At 45.1% G+C, this 17,300-nt stretch overlaps 1 protein-coding gene across 3 annotated transcripts in view; it reads left to right on the forward strand.

The window, feature by feature from the left end:
* Window positions 1-17,300, forward strand: part of GOLGA1 (golgin A1) — a 49,083-nt gene that overhangs the window by 14,267 nt on the left and 17,516 nt on the right. For all 3 annotated transcript variants that reach the window (XM_083160984.1, XM_083160985.1, XM_083160986.1), the window contains 14 exons: window positions 1,806-1,903; window positions 2,897-2,929; window positions 3,383-3,511; window positions 4,821-4,990; window positions 5,520-5,631; window positions 7,216-7,311; window positions 8,551-8,676; window positions 10,549-10,644; window positions 11,052-11,147; window positions 12,615-12,710; window positions 13,087-13,239; window positions 14,081-14,176; window positions 16,253-16,342; window positions 17,159-17,261. In XM_083160984.1, the coding sequence (XP_083017110.1) occupies window positions 1,806-1,903; window positions 2,897-2,929; window positions 3,383-3,511; window positions 4,821-4,990; window positions 5,520-5,631; window positions 7,216-7,311; window positions 8,551-8,676; window positions 10,549-10,644; window positions 11,052-11,147; window positions 12,615-12,710; window positions 13,087-13,239; window positions 14,081-14,176; window positions 16,253-16,342; window positions 17,159-17,261 (1,494 nt within the window). The remainder of the gene's footprint in view (window positions 1-1,805; window positions 1,904-2,896; window positions 2,930-3,382; window positions 3,512-4,820; window positions 4,991-5,519; window positions 5,632-7,215; window positions 7,312-8,550; window positions 8,677-10,548; window positions 10,645-11,051; window positions 11,148-12,614; window positions 12,711-13,086; window positions 13,240-14,080; window positions 14,177-16,252; window positions 16,343-17,158; window positions 17,262-17,300) is intronic.

The raw sequence follows: 17,300 nt of genomic DNA on the forward strand, positions 1-17,300 counted from the left end.
AATGGGCAGCTTTACCATCTGAGGAAATAAAGAGCCTCGTCCACAACTACCACAAAAGACTTCAAGCTGTCATTGATGTTAAAGGGGGCAATACACGGTATTAAGAACTGGGGTATGTAAACTTTTGATCAGGGTCATTTGTGTAGTTTCTGTTGTCATTATGATTTAAAAAGAGTAAACATAGTTGTTTGACAATAAATGGCTTCACCCGTCAACTAACCATGAGTGAAAGAAAAGTTTGTGAGTAATCATTCATATTCTCTGACAAATGGCCAGAAAATCACAAATTCTGCTGGTACGGTGTGTAAACCTATGAGCACAACTGTATATCTTTAATAACCTTAATAAAGGCAAACGGACAAAGCACGTTTGTTCATTACGAGAAAGCTTGCGGTCAGCATGAGACACTAAAAGCAGATGTGAGAGGGGACAGTTGTAGGGTAAAAACAAGAAGTCATGTTTTGCGGATATGAAAAGATAGAAGTTCAAATTTAGAGGTTTAAAACACAGGTTTCCAGCTAGTTTATCTTATTAACCCTGTATGCAGGGCTGGATTAAGCCTTCAGGGGGCCTGGGTCACTTTAGACAGGATGGCCCTCTCCCACTTGTCATTACTACCCGCAAACTGCACAGGAGAATATTACACTGTTAAAACACAGAGTAAAGGCAGTTTGGTCAAAGGGTAAAAGCATGGGGGATATTAATATAAATAAAATACCACATGACAAGCCTGTGTTTCTCGCTGTACCTTACTCTGTAGGAGCCCTGACAGGTTCAGCACTGCCTCTGATTAAAAACCCTCCCATGACTAGGCCGCCGCCGCTGCTGCTGCTGTCCTCCATGGTCTTGAAAAGCATATGATGAGCTCCACCAAGCAGAGCTCAGCACAAGCCTCTCAGCCTCTGACCTCTTGAGCAAAGTCTTGTGAGTCCCATCCCAGCATTCCTTGCCATAGTTTTAATAATCCCTAATAGCAAAACTGTGGCAAGACTTGTAGTTTCACAACAGTTGGAGGGCCATAGTTTGGACATGTCTCCATTAAGAGGACCGTTCACCTTTAAAAATATGTTGTTAAAGCAATCATATGTTTTTGTTTCAATGCCGCTATATTATTATTGTTCTTGCGATTTTCTAAAGGCTCCTATCGCAGTGTGTGATGCAATGCGCGCTCCCACGGGCATCGCACAGTACAATGTGGTGTACATACTTTTTGTACTGCCCAGGATTGCATCGCACGCAAAACGCATGCGTTGCAATCCAGTCGATATTGCATTGCATTGCACGCTGCTATCGCCTTTAAGCTGATTTTCAATTTTTAAACATTTAAAGTGATCTGTTTGAAATGATGAGCCAATGAAATTTGGATAACAGAAACTTTTTTTGTCATTTTTCTTTCCCTTGACGCTTCATAGTTTTCTTTTAGTTCTTTTAAATTACATTTATTTCCCATTAGTTTCCCCAACGTAACAACTTAAATAGAGGGACAAAGTCATTTACCACTCTTCTATGCTATGAAAATGCAAAGTTATGAGTCAAATAAAATATATTGAGTTTAAACAATAACTTGCATATTGAGTGAACGTATAGAAAGTGCTGAAGGTTTAGTTTTACGTTTGTCTTTCAGTATATGTTTATACTGTAGATACAGATGAAATTGCTTTGTCACTGGTGTGTCACTGAATAAAATCTTTTGTAATCTCTATATTAAACCACCTATAACATCAGGATCCTCTAGTATACGCAGAAACATTGCCAGTCATTTCTCTGATGGTTTATTTTTTGTGTGACCTATGTTCTTATCCCAGCATCAATGCGGAAGTTTCAAGAGCAGAATGAGATGTATCAAGCCAATCGAGCCAAGATGGCAGAAGAGTCGGAGCTGGCACTTGAAAGGAGAGATCAGGTGGGTAGTGACTGACAGGGAGTATTTGAAGGAGGTAACTGGAGGGGTGACGCGAATGCAGGCATGTCATGACCATTTAATTAGTGAATCGCAGCTTGTGGCTATGTTCCCAAATGCAGGTACTAGTTGAACCCGCATAAGGGAGATACCTTTTTAAGTCAGATTAAACATGCCGTCCGTCCCTTGAGATCTCACTTAACCAGCTTTGACTGTGTGTGTATAGATAGATAGATAGATAGATAGATAGATAGGCACGAGATGGACCGGCACTCCAAACACACCAAGCACAGCTACTGGGGTGCAGACACTCATGGGGAACAGGTAGGTACAGTAAGAGAGGCCCTCGCACGGCTTTCCAGATACATTTCTGAAGACCTGAACAGGTCAATGGTGTAATGACCAACAATGTTTATTGTTACAATAGTTTTTCTAATATGGGGAAATACATCCCATCAGGTGGGATTGGTATGTAATCCCGGCATTCAAAATCCCGACTGCCGAAATCCAGACAAGGGGGATGTGTGTGATGTGGATCGACCCCCCCCCCCCCCCCCCTTTGCGGGCTCGCTACACTCGGCACAGTGGGACAAAGTGCAGAGATTCCAGCGTCGGGATTTTGCCCGCTGGGATTCCGACCACCAGGATTGTGACTGCATCCCCATCAGATCACATCACATCAAATTGTTATAGATGGTCTCAAATGTAGAAAACCAGGTCCCGATAGATTACTGAAGGTATTTTACCAACGTAACGATACGCAGAGAATCTGGGTGTAGCCCACGTATCTTAGCTGATGAAGCAAATGAGGTCCTTGGTGAGGAAGGTGAAAAGCGATGAAGAAGGTGAATCCGATAAACAAATTCCCTTCTGTATAAAACGTGTCAGACAGTGGTGACACAAGATGGGAACAACCTATGAAAGGGCTTTTGTGTAAATATGATTTTATTAAACCTACGCATGAGTCTAACTTCTACTTGTATGTTCCGGTTTTAGGAATGGATGGGAAAGCTTGCAAATCTCGAAGAGGTAAAAACGTTATTTCTGAACTTCTAGTAAGTGAGATAAAACCCTCCAATTGAATACCCTTATTTATTGCTATGTGTGGAGGTAATATGTTCTATATTCATTTTTCTGCTGCATCTGCCGCCGTCTCTGCTTTTGATGATTGCGAGGTGCCAGCCACAATGATATATTGAAGTTGCATTTGGTTTCCATGCCGAATGCTAATTGTAATTATTAATCAAAAGCTGTGTGGCTTTTTCATTGTGGAGAGACGTATGTTATATAGATACCAAGCATATTGAATCTGCACATGTTTTCGCTCATCCCCTATTCAAAACAAACTGTGCGTCTCATAGATGTTTAACATTACATATGCCTTAGGCAAGCTCCCAAATCTGTGTGAGCAAGCCCTTAGGGAACAGCGCCGTCGTGTGCGATATAACATGCACAAACTTACACTGTTGTCCGTAATCCCAGGAAAAGCGACAACTGTCCAATCAGGTGGAAGAAATGAAGAAACAGAATCTCTCTATGTTCCAAAAAAGAGAAGATCTGGATGAGCTGGAAGTGTTTCAGCATCAAGAAATGGCAAAAGTCAAACACATGGTGAGCAGGATATTGGGCTTTTCTTTCTCTACTGCCTCCCGGATAATAATTAGTAATGATAATTGTATTTATATAGCGCTCTTTCTCCAATAGGATTCAAGGTGCTTAACAGAGAGAATGAATGTAATACAGTACAGGAACAATGAAGTACAGAAAAGCTTTTCATAAACTATACTTAAAGGAATTTTAGAAATGCTTGAGTAATCAGGAAAGTTCAGAAGATTCTCTTAAAATGCCACTTATATTAGTTTTAAGCATTTCAAGACCACACGGTTGCTGTTTATGTCATTTTGCATCAGATTGATTCAAGCGGGCATAACTTTTTTTTTAATGTCTTAATGAATTTCCTTTGATAGCAATTCAAAGGGATACTTTGCCAAAAATCCTGGGTGAAAGCAGCCAATCTGTTCTTAATTAGGCTCCCATCTTAATCCTTCTCAAGATAGGTCAATTATCACAAGGTTTAAATGCACAGTGCTGCTCTTATCTCACTATATACTTCTAGGTAAAATCCACAATAGTGGTATACAGGATTAGTGACAAACCAACGAGCTTTAAATGTCTTCATTTGCTGAGCTTTGATTTAAAAAGAAAAAAAAGAGAGAGGGTCCTGGTTCAGCAGGAATCTGATGCTGGGCTTGCCCCCAGCACAGCGATCGGCGTTCTTGGCGCTTGGAGATGATGTCATCTCCAAGCGCTGCCCCCATTTACACTGCAAGTTGGCACTGCAGTGTAAACTGCAAAGACTGCCCGAATTCCCTTGCTAGCATTCAAATGGAGGTGTACGTGCACACATCCCCTTACATACAGCGGAGCGGGAGAGAAATCCTATTGGCACATGAGCAGGCCACCAACATCGAAAACAGGGCCTAATTCGGACATTAATGAACTGGTCCGAATTAGTCCCATAATAAAGGAGCCCATACACGCTCCGTTCTGTGCGTCCCTTCTGTACTTTTTAAGTACACATCGTATCGCATTGCATGCCTTGTGCATGCAATGCGATACGATGTAAAGCTAGTACAAAAAGTATGTGCAGCACATACTGATGCGCGGGAGCGCGCAACTCCTAGTACAGAATAGACGGCGCAGAACGGAGCGTGTTTGGGCTCCTTAAGTCTGACTTAACTATCTGAATTGTGGATCTCCGTAACATCTGGACTGTAATAGTAAAGTTTTGGAAAAGCTGATTTTATACTGTTGTAATTCTCCTTAGGTGCGACTGAGATTTAGCGGTACCTTTTTATATAAATAAAATATAATAATTATCATAGAAAAGCCATTTTTAACTATGGGCTACAACGTTCAGCTGTTACAGAAAGAAGAATTACTTAGCAAAACAGAGCGTGACTTGTCAGTACAAAGGACCGAGGCAGAGGCGTCACGGGCTGAGCTTCAGGACACCCAAAAGTCTGCAGCTAAGCTGAAGAAGGATCTTCGGCAACTGCAAGAGGAGAACTCCAACCTGACGCAGCAGAAGTGAGTAGCATTAATACCTCGCCTGTATACAATACGAGTACATGGATTGGTAAAACATTTCTCAAAGTTTTTATGACTCTTTTTTTTTTTTTTCTGCCAAATAATTGCGTAATGCAAGGATCTGAGATCTGTTGGCAGTAGTTAGGATAAGAAGTGCACATTAAGACTAAAGTACACCGTGATCTCTATATAAAAGAAGGCTTGAGGCGCGGTTATGGTAATTAAAGATAAGTGATTGTCTGATTTATGCTTTTGCATTTTTGAAAATACAATAAGCAATGTATTTAAAGGAGAAGCACCTTTAGAGTAAACCTACAATTTTGGCATAGTGCCATGTGTTCATATATCACCCTAACAGTGCCCACGGACCAGAGCTCCTTCATCTGCGGGCACTGTTTGGCAGGTACAGGTGGAATTAATGTGCTAGTATCATGTACAGACCAGTAGCTGACATGTCAGTGGAGTTCTCCAGAAGTCTGTTCTCCAGTGGAAGAGTAACCATGCGTAACGACATCTGTTGGTCACACAGGACAGAATTGTCAGCGGCTCAAGAAGGAGCAGAGATAAAGATTACAGAGCTGGAACAGCGGCAGCAGGACCTTCAGGACTTCATTCAGCGTCTCTCCTTAGACTTGCAGAAGGTCAGTCACCATCACGTGCACTGCGTGTAGGCTAATGCCGGGGACTCACAGTATGGCTAAGATCCGCCCATTCAGGGCTCACGCCAAACAGACGAAAGTCTCCCAGCGTTACCATTCGTACATGTGAAACCAAAAAAAAAAAGTTCAAATTGTCAGTCCTTTAACCACAGCATTTACCGGCATACCCGATAGGGATCTTCATTTATACTGATCAAACTATTGTCAATTGTGGAGCTTCTTGTGGGACTACAAATTGCAGCAACTCCAAGTATTCATTATTACAGGCATTCTAGAAGATGGTTGTTTATATAATATATGTGGATGGACAATGGCCGTTTATATAATATATGTGGATGGACAATGGCCGTTTATATAATATATGTGGATGGACAATGGCCGTTTATATAATATATGTGGATGGACAATGGCCGTTTATATAATATATGTGGATGGACAATGGCCGTTTATATAATATATGTGGATGGACAATGGCTGTTTATATAATATATGTGGATGGACCATGGCTGTTTATATAATATATGTGGATGGACAATGGCCGTTTATATAATATATGTGGATGGACAATGGGCGTCTATATAATATATGTGGATGGACAATGGCTGTTTATATAATATATGTGGATGGACAATGGCTGTTTATATAATATATGTGGATGGACAATGGCCGTTTATATAATATATGTGGATGGACAATGGCTGTTTATATAATATATGTGGATGGACAATGGCTGTTTATATAATATATGTGGATGGACAATGGCCGTTTATATAATATATGTGGATGGACAATGGCTGTTTATATAATATATGTGGATGGACAATGGCCGTTTATTTTTTTAAAATTAAGAATAAAAAATATTTATATATTTATGTCCGACTGTTGGAGGTTTCTGCTGCCGCCTTGATCCGTAGAACACCTATAGGGCCTAGTCTAAATATTGAGACCGTGCAGTCTCAGCCGCTAAGGAAGCTTGCAACTTCTATGACATACGTAATATCTCAGTAATTGGTTAAAGCTGACCATGTGATGATGAGGATGATGAGGATGTCGCCTTACTTGGAGTTCCACATACACATAGGGCCTATTCAGACCTGCTCGCTAGGCTTCGTTTATTCGGAGGCTAGCGAGCAGGTTAACGCTGCCCCGCCAAACGCAATCCCCCCCACCCCCGCTGCCCGAATCCCCTCGCTATGCTGTGTACGTTTACACATGCGCCCGCTCAGACGAAAGAAGGAGGAGTTTTCCTTTGCACGCAGCTGAAATGAAGCCCAGGGCTTACTTTGGGCTGAGTGCTTTTCCCCGAATTAGGGGGTGGGTGCTGACGTCAGCCACACGCTCCGAGCAGGCAGGGGAATGCCTACGTTCCCTGGGGCCTGGCCAGTGTTTCTATGGCTGCGCCCACCAGTTTTATGGACACGCCCATGAAACTCCAGGCGTCAATCAGGCAGCGAGTGCCCTGTCAAATTAAATCTAGACCCCACCATCGACAGAGGTGTCCGAATTCGCTGCCCAACAAGCCGGTCTGAACCAGCTCCGTAGTGTACGACTCTGTTTTGTCTTTAGAGCCAGTCTGCAGCCTCCAGTAGTGAGAAGAGACTGACCGAGATCCAGGAAGACTATGACGCTCAGAAGCTGCAGCACGAACAGCTGAGATCTAAGGTACAGGACCCCTGGATTTACCTACTTGTATATTGTGAGTCTATGCGGCCACTGATGATGGTTTCCTAAGATGATCAAATGTTTTACATGACAGCAGTGTATAAACTAGAATGTCCCATATATACGGGCACCACTGGAAATACTCTGTGTTCAATATGGCCATTGGCTTCCTGGGCGCTAGAACGCACTGCACCTCAGCCCCATCCAACTATAGACTGCCAGCTAACCGCAGCCAACTGTGTCTCCAGCACTGGAAGGTCTAGTAGCCGGGATAGCCCCCCGTTACCTGCTAGGCCTCGGCACATTCACCCAATCACACTCTATAGCCCCACTAACTGGCAGAACCATTGTTTGATCCCAGACTGCGTGTAGTTTGCTCAACCGACAAAACCGTCATTGACCTCTATAATAAGTACAACAACATTTACTGCAGAACAGTCACAATTTCTTCACAGGCCGCAGCAACTTGTATAACCTGCTTATAAATGGCACAACGTTCATGTTCTTTTTATATATTCTATTATTCTTGCATTCCGAAGTACTGTGGGCACGTTTGACGTTTTTGGGGGGTGGGGGTGGAGGGCTGGCAGTGTCTAGGTTGACATTGACAAAGTCAACAGGGCACTCGCCATCAACATAAAAAGGTCGACATGCATTGTGTTTTTTTACTCATTCATTCTTTTCCTTCCATGTGGACTGCTCGGGGACGGTAAATCTTGCCTGAGGAATGGCGAGCGCTGGACAATAATTTGGGGTCCATGTGATCAAATCTACATTTGACACCCAATAAACATGAAAAAACACTAATGTCAACCTTTCATGTGTCAACCATTTCCATGTGTCAACAATATGTGTTGACCCTTTTCTTGCATCGACCTTTTGTCTATGTCGATCCTGTTTGTATTATACCTTATTAGGTCCATTCGCAGTTAGCATATGGGAACGCTGATGCTGGGCGTTCTCATGCTGATGGGGCCATGACGTGGGTGCGGGGGTAAGGCAGCTGACATCACAGGTTTCATCTGCCCGCCCATTTCCTTCCCAGCGTGCACGCATATGTAAGCCTGCTCAGAGCAACCGTACATGTGCGTGCACCTTCCACATCTTTGCCTGTGAATCCAGCTTGTGAATGGGTGGCGGCAGCCAGAATAACCCCCCACTGACCATTTGAAGTTGACCGTTGGCCCGTTATACCATATTCTGTTGTGAGTTTTTGCTGAGTGTGTTGTTCTACACCAGATGGCTGCAGAAGTGAAGGAAAAGGACGTCCTGATTGTCCGTTTGCAAGAAAAAGTCGGCTCGCTGGAGAAGACGCTGGAAAGTAGTTTCTCTGGAGAGGAAGGCTTGCAGGGGATGCTGAAGGAGGTGAGCAAATGATACAAGTGCTTCTAATCTGAGCTCAATATCTGGTAACGTGACAAACCATATTGGTCACCAAGGCTGCAGTCAGTAAGATACTTAAGGTGCCCACACACGATTTTTGGGCCGATTGGCCGATTTCCGATAAATCGGCAGATATATCGTCTGATGTTTAGCGATAATCGGTCGAAAATCGGCCAATATCGGTCCGATGCGCGCTCCTGTGGATCTTTAGATGAATCTTCTGATCTTACGTGCTGCACGAAAGATCAGAAGATTTAACCAAAGATCCATAGGAACGCACATGGGATCTTAAAAAAAAATCTTTGGTGAAGCCGTGCGCTGGCCTGAAATCTTCTGTCCAGAACGGAAAAAAGATTTCAAGGCTCATTTATGCGCACATCTTAAGCTGGGCATACATCAAGGCGATTTGGTCCGATTTCGGCCGATTGCGACCAATCGGCCCGTTAAATCGGACCAAATCGCATCTCCCTGACATGTAGTCGGGTCCGATGCGTGGTCCCGTGCGCATCGGACCCGACTTGGTGGTCGGACCGGCTGGCCGTCTGACCACCCGTTCTGGGACGGGCGCTAAGCAGTGACGCATGCGATTCATCACAACGGATCGCATGTGTCCCTGCGGCTTGCAGTCCATCGGGTGTCCGTACACTGCTGCGAGACGTCGCAGGCAGTGTATGGGCAGCCTTACGATCGCAGATCTTTCTAGTGTGTGGGCACCTTTACACTGTTCTATTATGAACAGTGCAGAGATCTTGGACATTTCCTGCACTGATATAGTCTGACTCACATTGTCTCCTACAATTTCAAAAATTACAACTTATTTTATTCACCACTTTCCACTTTGTTTTCCCTGAGATTAAGTAGGTAATTGCCCTGAGCGTGCCGAATTCCCGCGCTTAAGCCACATTGGGTGCATTTAACACAGGTTTTTCCTCATTGCATCAGGAGCTGCAAGAAAGAATCCACATTAAATGCTCCCCCTGGTGCTTCTTGCAGGTTTATTGTGCAATCTATGGGTTGGACCCCATTAGCCGCAGGATTACCATGTGGGGAAAATGCATAATAATTGAATAGCTGCAGGCATTAACCCAGGACTCTTCGTGCGCAGTAAACACTGCATCCAATTAAATCTGCCCTGTCTAGAGCACACGCAATTCTTAAAGGGTATTTTAGTCCTATTTAGTCATATGAAAAGGTCCAAACAGCTCGTCCTAAGCCCAGTTACTGACTGCACCGGGCTGCATTTCTGTCCAACCAGTTCTGCGCTAGAAGCTGTCCTCAGAATGGACATCATTCTTTCAATTTGCAATCTTGCTGGTAGTTTCTGCCCAAACTCCATGGGATTCCTAACCTAGAACAAGGTGTGTGTGTTTTCTTGCATAGCAACTGTATCTAACAAACTATAGATGCAGACTGCGCAGGTAAATGGCTCAATCCCAACGTGCTGATCAGGACACAAGCTGCAGAAATCAAAAAGTGTACTTTATCCATCAAATACTGCAGACATTGATTTACACTAGGGCCAAACGTGACCAGAAAGTGACGTCGGGAAAAAATAAAGTTACATTATCCAAAAAAAGCAAGTTACATTATTTGTAGTTATGGAAATTGTAATGGTGGCTCCTGAAATCAGATCTGTTCCCAGCTTTACAAGTACATACACAAAGAAGACTGAACACGCAGAGCTGGCGTAACCATGATCTATATGGAAACTATATACATTTGGGGCACTTATAACAAATAAAAGCCTCCAATGAGAAACATGCAAATGTGTAGTTTGGTCATTTATTCCTTAAAGCCGTTGTATTTGGTGGATTTGCCCCCTTCCAACACACAGCTTGGTGTTACTATCTGCAGAAAGATGCCCTGGAGATGCAGCTGGGGGAGACCAGACAAGAGCTGCTGGAGACCAGGACGTTGCACTTGGACACAGTCGCGCAGATGGAATCCCAGGTACGTTTTCAACAATACTAATTTTGGGACCAAACGTAACACTTAATGTTTGTAATCTACCGTTTAAATATTTCTATGTGCGTGCCCATTAATCACTGGGTGTTCCCCTGCCCTCCCATACTGGAGTGGATGCCCCGGCAAGTGCACATACGCAAACCCGCACCATTGGCCGGGGGACCGCATTCGGCCCCCAATGAGCAGGTCTGAATAACCCCCTTATAGCTTAATTAGCATTGAATAGATTCGTTTTAGGCAAGATAGTGTGAAACTATTGATTCCAGCATGCCCCGCCCACCGTTCCAGCATGCCCCGCCCACCGTTCCAGCATGTCCAGCCACCGTTCCAGCATGCCCCCACCAACGTTCCACTGTCAGAGCCTTTCATTCACCCCCCCTCTCTTTTTATAGATGGCAAAACTAAACAGCCGGCTACAAGAGACACAAGACCTATTACAACAGAAAGAAACCGCATTCAACCAGTACAAAGATGAAAGCTCCTTACAGGTCAGAGTGTTGCACTTTTGCATTTTTCTTTTCAGAATGTATTTTTTACGTGTGTATGTATAGTTACATATCTAGAAATCGGCTTTCCTGATTGGTGCACGGCTCGTCTTGAGTCCTGTAAATGTCGCCTCCATGACAGCGATCATTCCAAACGTCAGAAAGATGCCATTGTGATTATACAGACAAGAAGGACACTTTACTGTGTGACTCTGTACTGGAAATGCTCCATATAGATGTGTCTGTGACATCCTGGTGTTCTGCTTCAGGGACTTTCCAACATGAGGCGCTCATAAAAAAGGAAGGGGTAAATTTACCAAGATGGGATGTTGCGCATAGCAACCAATCAGATTCTAGCTATTCTCTGCTAAATAAATAAGCTGTAGAATCTTAGTAAATTTACCCCAAAGTGTCACCAGTACTACAGTATAGCCGCACACCGGAATCAGACAAAGTATAATGTGTGCATCAGAATATAGTTTAAAAGTCCAGTTTATCTAATAGGAAAAGTCCCGGAAGTTTAAAGATGCGATCGATGTGATTCGTCCGGTCAAGACTTCATCAAATGGGCTTCCCTAATGAATACGGACTATATACTGCTTATGTGCACAATAACATATATATATATATGGAAGACATTAACAATATATATATTATGCGGATCGAGTCAAACTCCCGGCGGTCGAAATACCGATGCCGGAATCCCGACCGCCGCAATGCCGGCAATTTCTCCCTCTATGGGTGTCCACGACACCCATAGAGAGAGAATAAAATAGTGTGCCGAGCGTAGCGAGCCCGCACGGCCCCCCTTGTCGGTATTTCGGCGGTCGGGATTCCGGCGTCGGTATTTCGACCACCTGGATTCCGACCGCTGGGATTTCGTACCGAATCCATATTATGTATACTATGGCGTTATTGTCCTCCATCGCATGCAGGAGCTGTGCGGAATGCAGCATGGCCTCCGCCACCTCCCATAGTCTTAGTTCACTGTGTCATGCTGGGTACTCCAGCTGTTGGTGAACTACACAACCCAGCATGCCCTGCATCAGTTTCAGCTTGGCCAAATAGTAAAACTGTAGCAGGGCATGCTGGGATGTGTAGTTCAACAACAGCTAGAGTGTCAAGGTTAGCCATCACTGGTCTAATGTGTACCTGACATTTGGGATTCCAACGGTCGTTTCTCAGATATAAGACTGTCAGGATCCCGACAGGGGTGAGCGCATTGAAGCCCCTTGCGGTTTCTCCAAGCTGCGGTCCTGGTGGTCCCCAACAAGGGAAAATATCCCATATAAGTTGGGACTCCTATGTCTGAGAAACGACTGTCGGAATCCCGCCTGTCGGTCACTCATCAGATATATAATCATATAATATGCTAATAAACGGGTGCTTAGGTTTAATCTTTTCGAAATGACTGTTTCCTTGAGTTAACAACACAGCCGGATAACACTTCTGGTTTGATTTTTCTATCAGCTGAAGGATCTGGAGCAGACATTGCAGAACGTCCAGGAGCGGCTACAAGTTGAAGGGGGGAAGCTTAAGGAAAAAGAGGAAGAATTGGGTTTATGTGTGCGTATCTATGCTTCTCTTGTCTATCACAGGCTCTCACCATTGCCTCTAATCTACATTCAGACGCATGAGCACATAACTGCATTACTGATGGCGCAGAGGGTCTAGTAAAGGAACTAGAGTTTATTTTTAAATCCGTTTTTACCAGGCAGTGAATTTATGTACTGTTTTGTACCCGCTTTGTTTGTCCTTACGGCACGCCATTGTGTGATTGCTTATTGTGGGTTATCCGCACATTTCCTCCCTTCAGGATACATCTTTGGTTTGCTTTATATTGGAGGATAAATGATGCGGAGGTTCCACCACGATGATGATATGATTGCTACCAATGTAAAATTGTCTGTTTGTTTTCTTGGTGCCTGGACTCTGCATTCAGCAATCCGAGATGAAGTCTGAGACGGATAAACTGACTCAGCAACTCCACCTCGTCAGACAGCAGTGTGCGGAGAAGATGGAGAGACTCGAGGCCCAAGTCTCCGCTCTAGAAAGTGCCAGAGATTTTGATAGGACGTCCACTCAACACAGTATTGTAAGCCATGTTTTTTTTTCTGGTATTGAATCTCTTATTACAAATGTACAATAACCATAGATGTCAGGAAAAAAAAGATTTTCTTAGAGCCCATAGGGGGCACAGGGAACACTGGGTATATTCTGGAGTCTGTGCACCTAATAGTTAATAGTTCTTCAGTCCACTAGGGGGTACAGGGAACACTGGGACATCCTAAAGCTGTTCCGTAATGGATGGGCGGTGCTGAGAATTGTGCGTCTGAGTGTGAAACGAATAAAAACAGAGGAAAGAGTGGGAGAACCTCGCTGAGATACCCTAGAAACCCCCATTGACCAGGTGGAATGAGCTATCACCATGCCAGGGGCAGGAGAAGCCACCACAGAGCAAGTAGAGCCCCCTGGTCAAAATCTTATTGAATCTTACTTATGAAGCTGGCCAGTGCCACTTGTGATCATACAGGACAAAGCGATAATCAGCCCTTGCGGACTTCCTTGGTCCTTTTCCTCGTATATTTGGTCCACATCGGGGCTTCGTCCTGCAAAGTGTTTGGAGCATTGATAAACCGTAGCACTATCCCTTGGTTGATGGGAAACAGGACTCATTTGGGTCACTTACCCAAGGTGGTGTCTCTAAGGACCGCCCAATCTGTTCAGAAATTCAAAAAGGTTAAGCACCACAGTAAAGGCGCGCAAGTCGCACACAATGGCAGATAAACTCCCAAGCAAGCAAATGGCCACCCTAAGCTGGGGCTCGGAAGGAGTGGACTGGATTGAATGCAACATCGAGTCATAGTGGCATTTTGGAGGGCTGTGTTTACCATTGGATTTAGGGGGTTTTTCATGGGTTCTGTTATCATCTGCAGAGTGAGCTGGAACAAGAAAACGAATCTCTGAAAGAAAAGAACCAAGGCCTGGAAACTGTCCTGAGGAAGCATGAAGCCGATCAGGAGAAGTTAAAGGTGCGTTCAGGCGGAGTGAGATCTATCGTTCTGTATCTAGTGCCTGCCTGTGTCATAAATAACAGCCCCCCCCCCAACACCACACCATATCGCTAGTTTATAAAGTGGCTGCTTTTGCAAGTTGTCAAAAGGTTTGATCTGGAAATGTAGATTGGCGCTTAAAATTTCCAGGTCCAACCCATCCCACATTGAAGCAGCTGCCTTCAAAAGACAACACCTTGTAAATCTAGCGCTCAGGCCCCCATACACTGGGTGATTCACCTGCAAAATGGGATCTTTTCCCACAGTTGTGGTGATCAATCGAAGGAAAAGAGCCCAAATTGCAGGTGAATGACATCAGGTCCGATGTGATGACCAATCCCGTGCACATTGCACCGGGCCTTCCGAGTCACCCCGGCTGGAGAAGCGATCTGCTGGGCAAGCTTGGCTGGGATTGCATGGGATATATCTCATCCGTTCCTGACACCCGGGAAGCTCCTGGGCGGCTCAAGGGAGCACAGTGTCCGGAAGGGGAGAAGTGTCTACAGTGTATTGGGGGCCTTTAGTCTCAACAGTCGCTTAAGAACAGCCAGTGAAGTTATCGGCACCTAGCTACTAACTTGGGTTGAAAATGGCAGAGATCCATAGTTTTGTGGATTTTGAATTATTATTATTATTATGAATTCTGATTGTACAGTACGCCATTTATGTGTTTTGAAATGTTTTTTTTAAAATTGTTATTGTCCTTTTACCCCGTTCCCAATTAAATGTAATGTTTTTTTATCATTTTAATCATTCGGCGTCCCTCACAATATATAAAGAGAGCGCTTGGTGCCCATGGTTTGTGCCTATAATATTTGCTTGTATTGTAGGAAGGGGGTATTTTTTGGGGACCAGCGCTCACCTCTTGGGTTGGTGATGTATAGTAGGGAGAGATAATGTTCTGCTGTATGGTAAAGGTCAGGTGTGTGATCTATAGCTACTCAATGAAACCAGGGAGTGAGATGTCGGTGCAACAAAATTTTATTGGATAATGCACAGTGGATACAGTGTGCAGATATGCTCGGATTAATTAAAGGGTTGGTGGGTGGGTTCCAGCTTCTATAGTTCATGAATTGGGGGATTAAGAGTCAATGTCAGGAGCTGGCGTCCCAGTCTCCTTCTGCAGTGACTTACAGTGTCCGTGGTTCAAAACGGTCCCTTGTTGAAACTCAGTCCCTCGGTGCCGCTTCCCCGTCGGGTGATTGGGGTGTCTGCGGAGTCTCAATGGGCTGTGGTGGTTGAAGGAACCGGGCTCAGTGGCTGGGCTGCTCGAAGTTCAGACCGAGCTCGGACGCTCTCTGTCTGGCGGGACTCCCTCAGTGTTACTGCGTGCAGAGGCTTCCGGCAGACGGGGCGCCTGATGATGACGTCACCGGCTGCACGGAGCTGCGGCAGGGTCAGTTCGTACGGGAGAGTGGGAGCTAAGCCCGTTTCTGGATGTTGGATTGTCACTGCAGGCGGAGGAGAGACGTCTCTGTTCCAAGGGTTGTGGCTGTGCGGCGTAACGCAGGTTTACGGTCCTGCGTGTTGTCGGGGGTTGACAGACGAGGGATTGGTCTGGATATGCTGAGTAGGTGTGCTGGGTGCTTTCCAACGCGTTTCGGCCCCTGGGGGCCTTTTTCAAGGATATGTAGTATTTGAACCACGGACACTGTAAGTCACTGCAGAAGGAGACTGGGACGCCAGCTCCTGACATTGACTCTTAATCCCCCAATTCATGAACTATAGAAGCTGGAACCCACCCACCAACCCTTTAATTAATCCGAGCATATCTGCACACTGTATCCACTGTGCATTATCCAATAAAATTTTGTTGCACCGACATCTCACTCCCTGGTTTCATTGAGTAGCTATAGATCACACACCTGACCTTTACCATACAGCAGAACATTATCTCTCCCTACTATACATCACCAACCCAAGAGGTGAGCGCTGGTCCCCAAAAAATACCCCCTATCAACATTGTACCGGGCTTGGACCACCCAGGACCAGCTGCACCCTCGTCCAATCAGGTATCCAGAGCGCTCCAGTCCCATCCCAAATATTGTATTGTAGGAAGAATTGAGCAGCAGGGAGACCGTGAGCGTGGAAATCGCTAAAGCTCTGGAGGAAATGCGCAAGCAGAAAGAGGAACTCCAGCAACAAGTGAGTGCGTGCACACGGGATATGGTCGACAGAGCTTAGGTAGACTCGCCTAAGGTCGACACAAGCATTTGGTCGACAATGAGAAGGTCAACATAAATTTTTCTGTTTTTTAAAAACAGGCGATATTTCATACTCTGCTATCCACTAGGGCAGGGGTGGGGAACCTTTTGGGGTCTGAGGGTCGTTTACATTGAGGCATAATGCCTCGGGGGCCATTTAAAAAAAAACAAAACTTACAAATCGTCCTGCGGCAGCCGTCCCACGCTCCGGCGGCTGCCGCAGGTTACAAGTCGCTGGTCTGTGTGGTCCGGCGGCTGAGCAGGGAGTCTCATACAGGGGAAATCTCAGGGGAGATTATCCCTTTATTAGACCCGCTGTACAGCCGTCGGGAGGGTGGACGGGCCACAAAAACCGGCTGTGGGGGTCGTATATGGCCTGCGGGCCGGAGGTTCCCCACCGCTGCACTAGGGCATGGAGGGAATATATAATAATGTGGTGAGGAGCCGAAGCGCGGCGCGCCATTCCAGGGGATGCTTTACACTGTTAACTTTGACATTCAGGACCAAAAAATAAAATGTGAAAACCTTCCAACCGTGTCAGGCTTCGGCCTGTAAAACCTTTAGTGGTCTATATATTTAAGCAAGCTGGCCCCGTATATAGCAGATGTTGGTGGATACAATGACATTTGTCCGTGATGCCCCTTTAGCAGACATAAATCAGCACATCGTGTGCATTCAAATGTTATTGGTCAGCCATTTATTAAGCTGATTCCGAGAGATGCGCCGTGTAATAAATGCATTCACTGCTTACATCCAGGTGGCAGATTTGACGGCTGTAATCGGGGGGAACGCCCAAGAGATCTCCCTGAAGAATGAGGAGCTAGTGAGAAAGGCTGAAGAGGCGGCCATGCTGAAGGGAGGTGAGCTGTCCTCCCGCAGTACAAAGAGCCTTGTTTTGT

This window comes from Crinia signifera, chromosome 9, assembly GCF_055691185.1.
Source record: "Crinia signifera chromosome 9, ASM5569118v1, whole genome shotgun sequence".
NCBI classification, from domain to species: domain Eukaryota; kingdom Metazoa; phylum Chordata; class Amphibia; order Anura; family Myobatrachidae; genus Crinia; species Crinia signifera.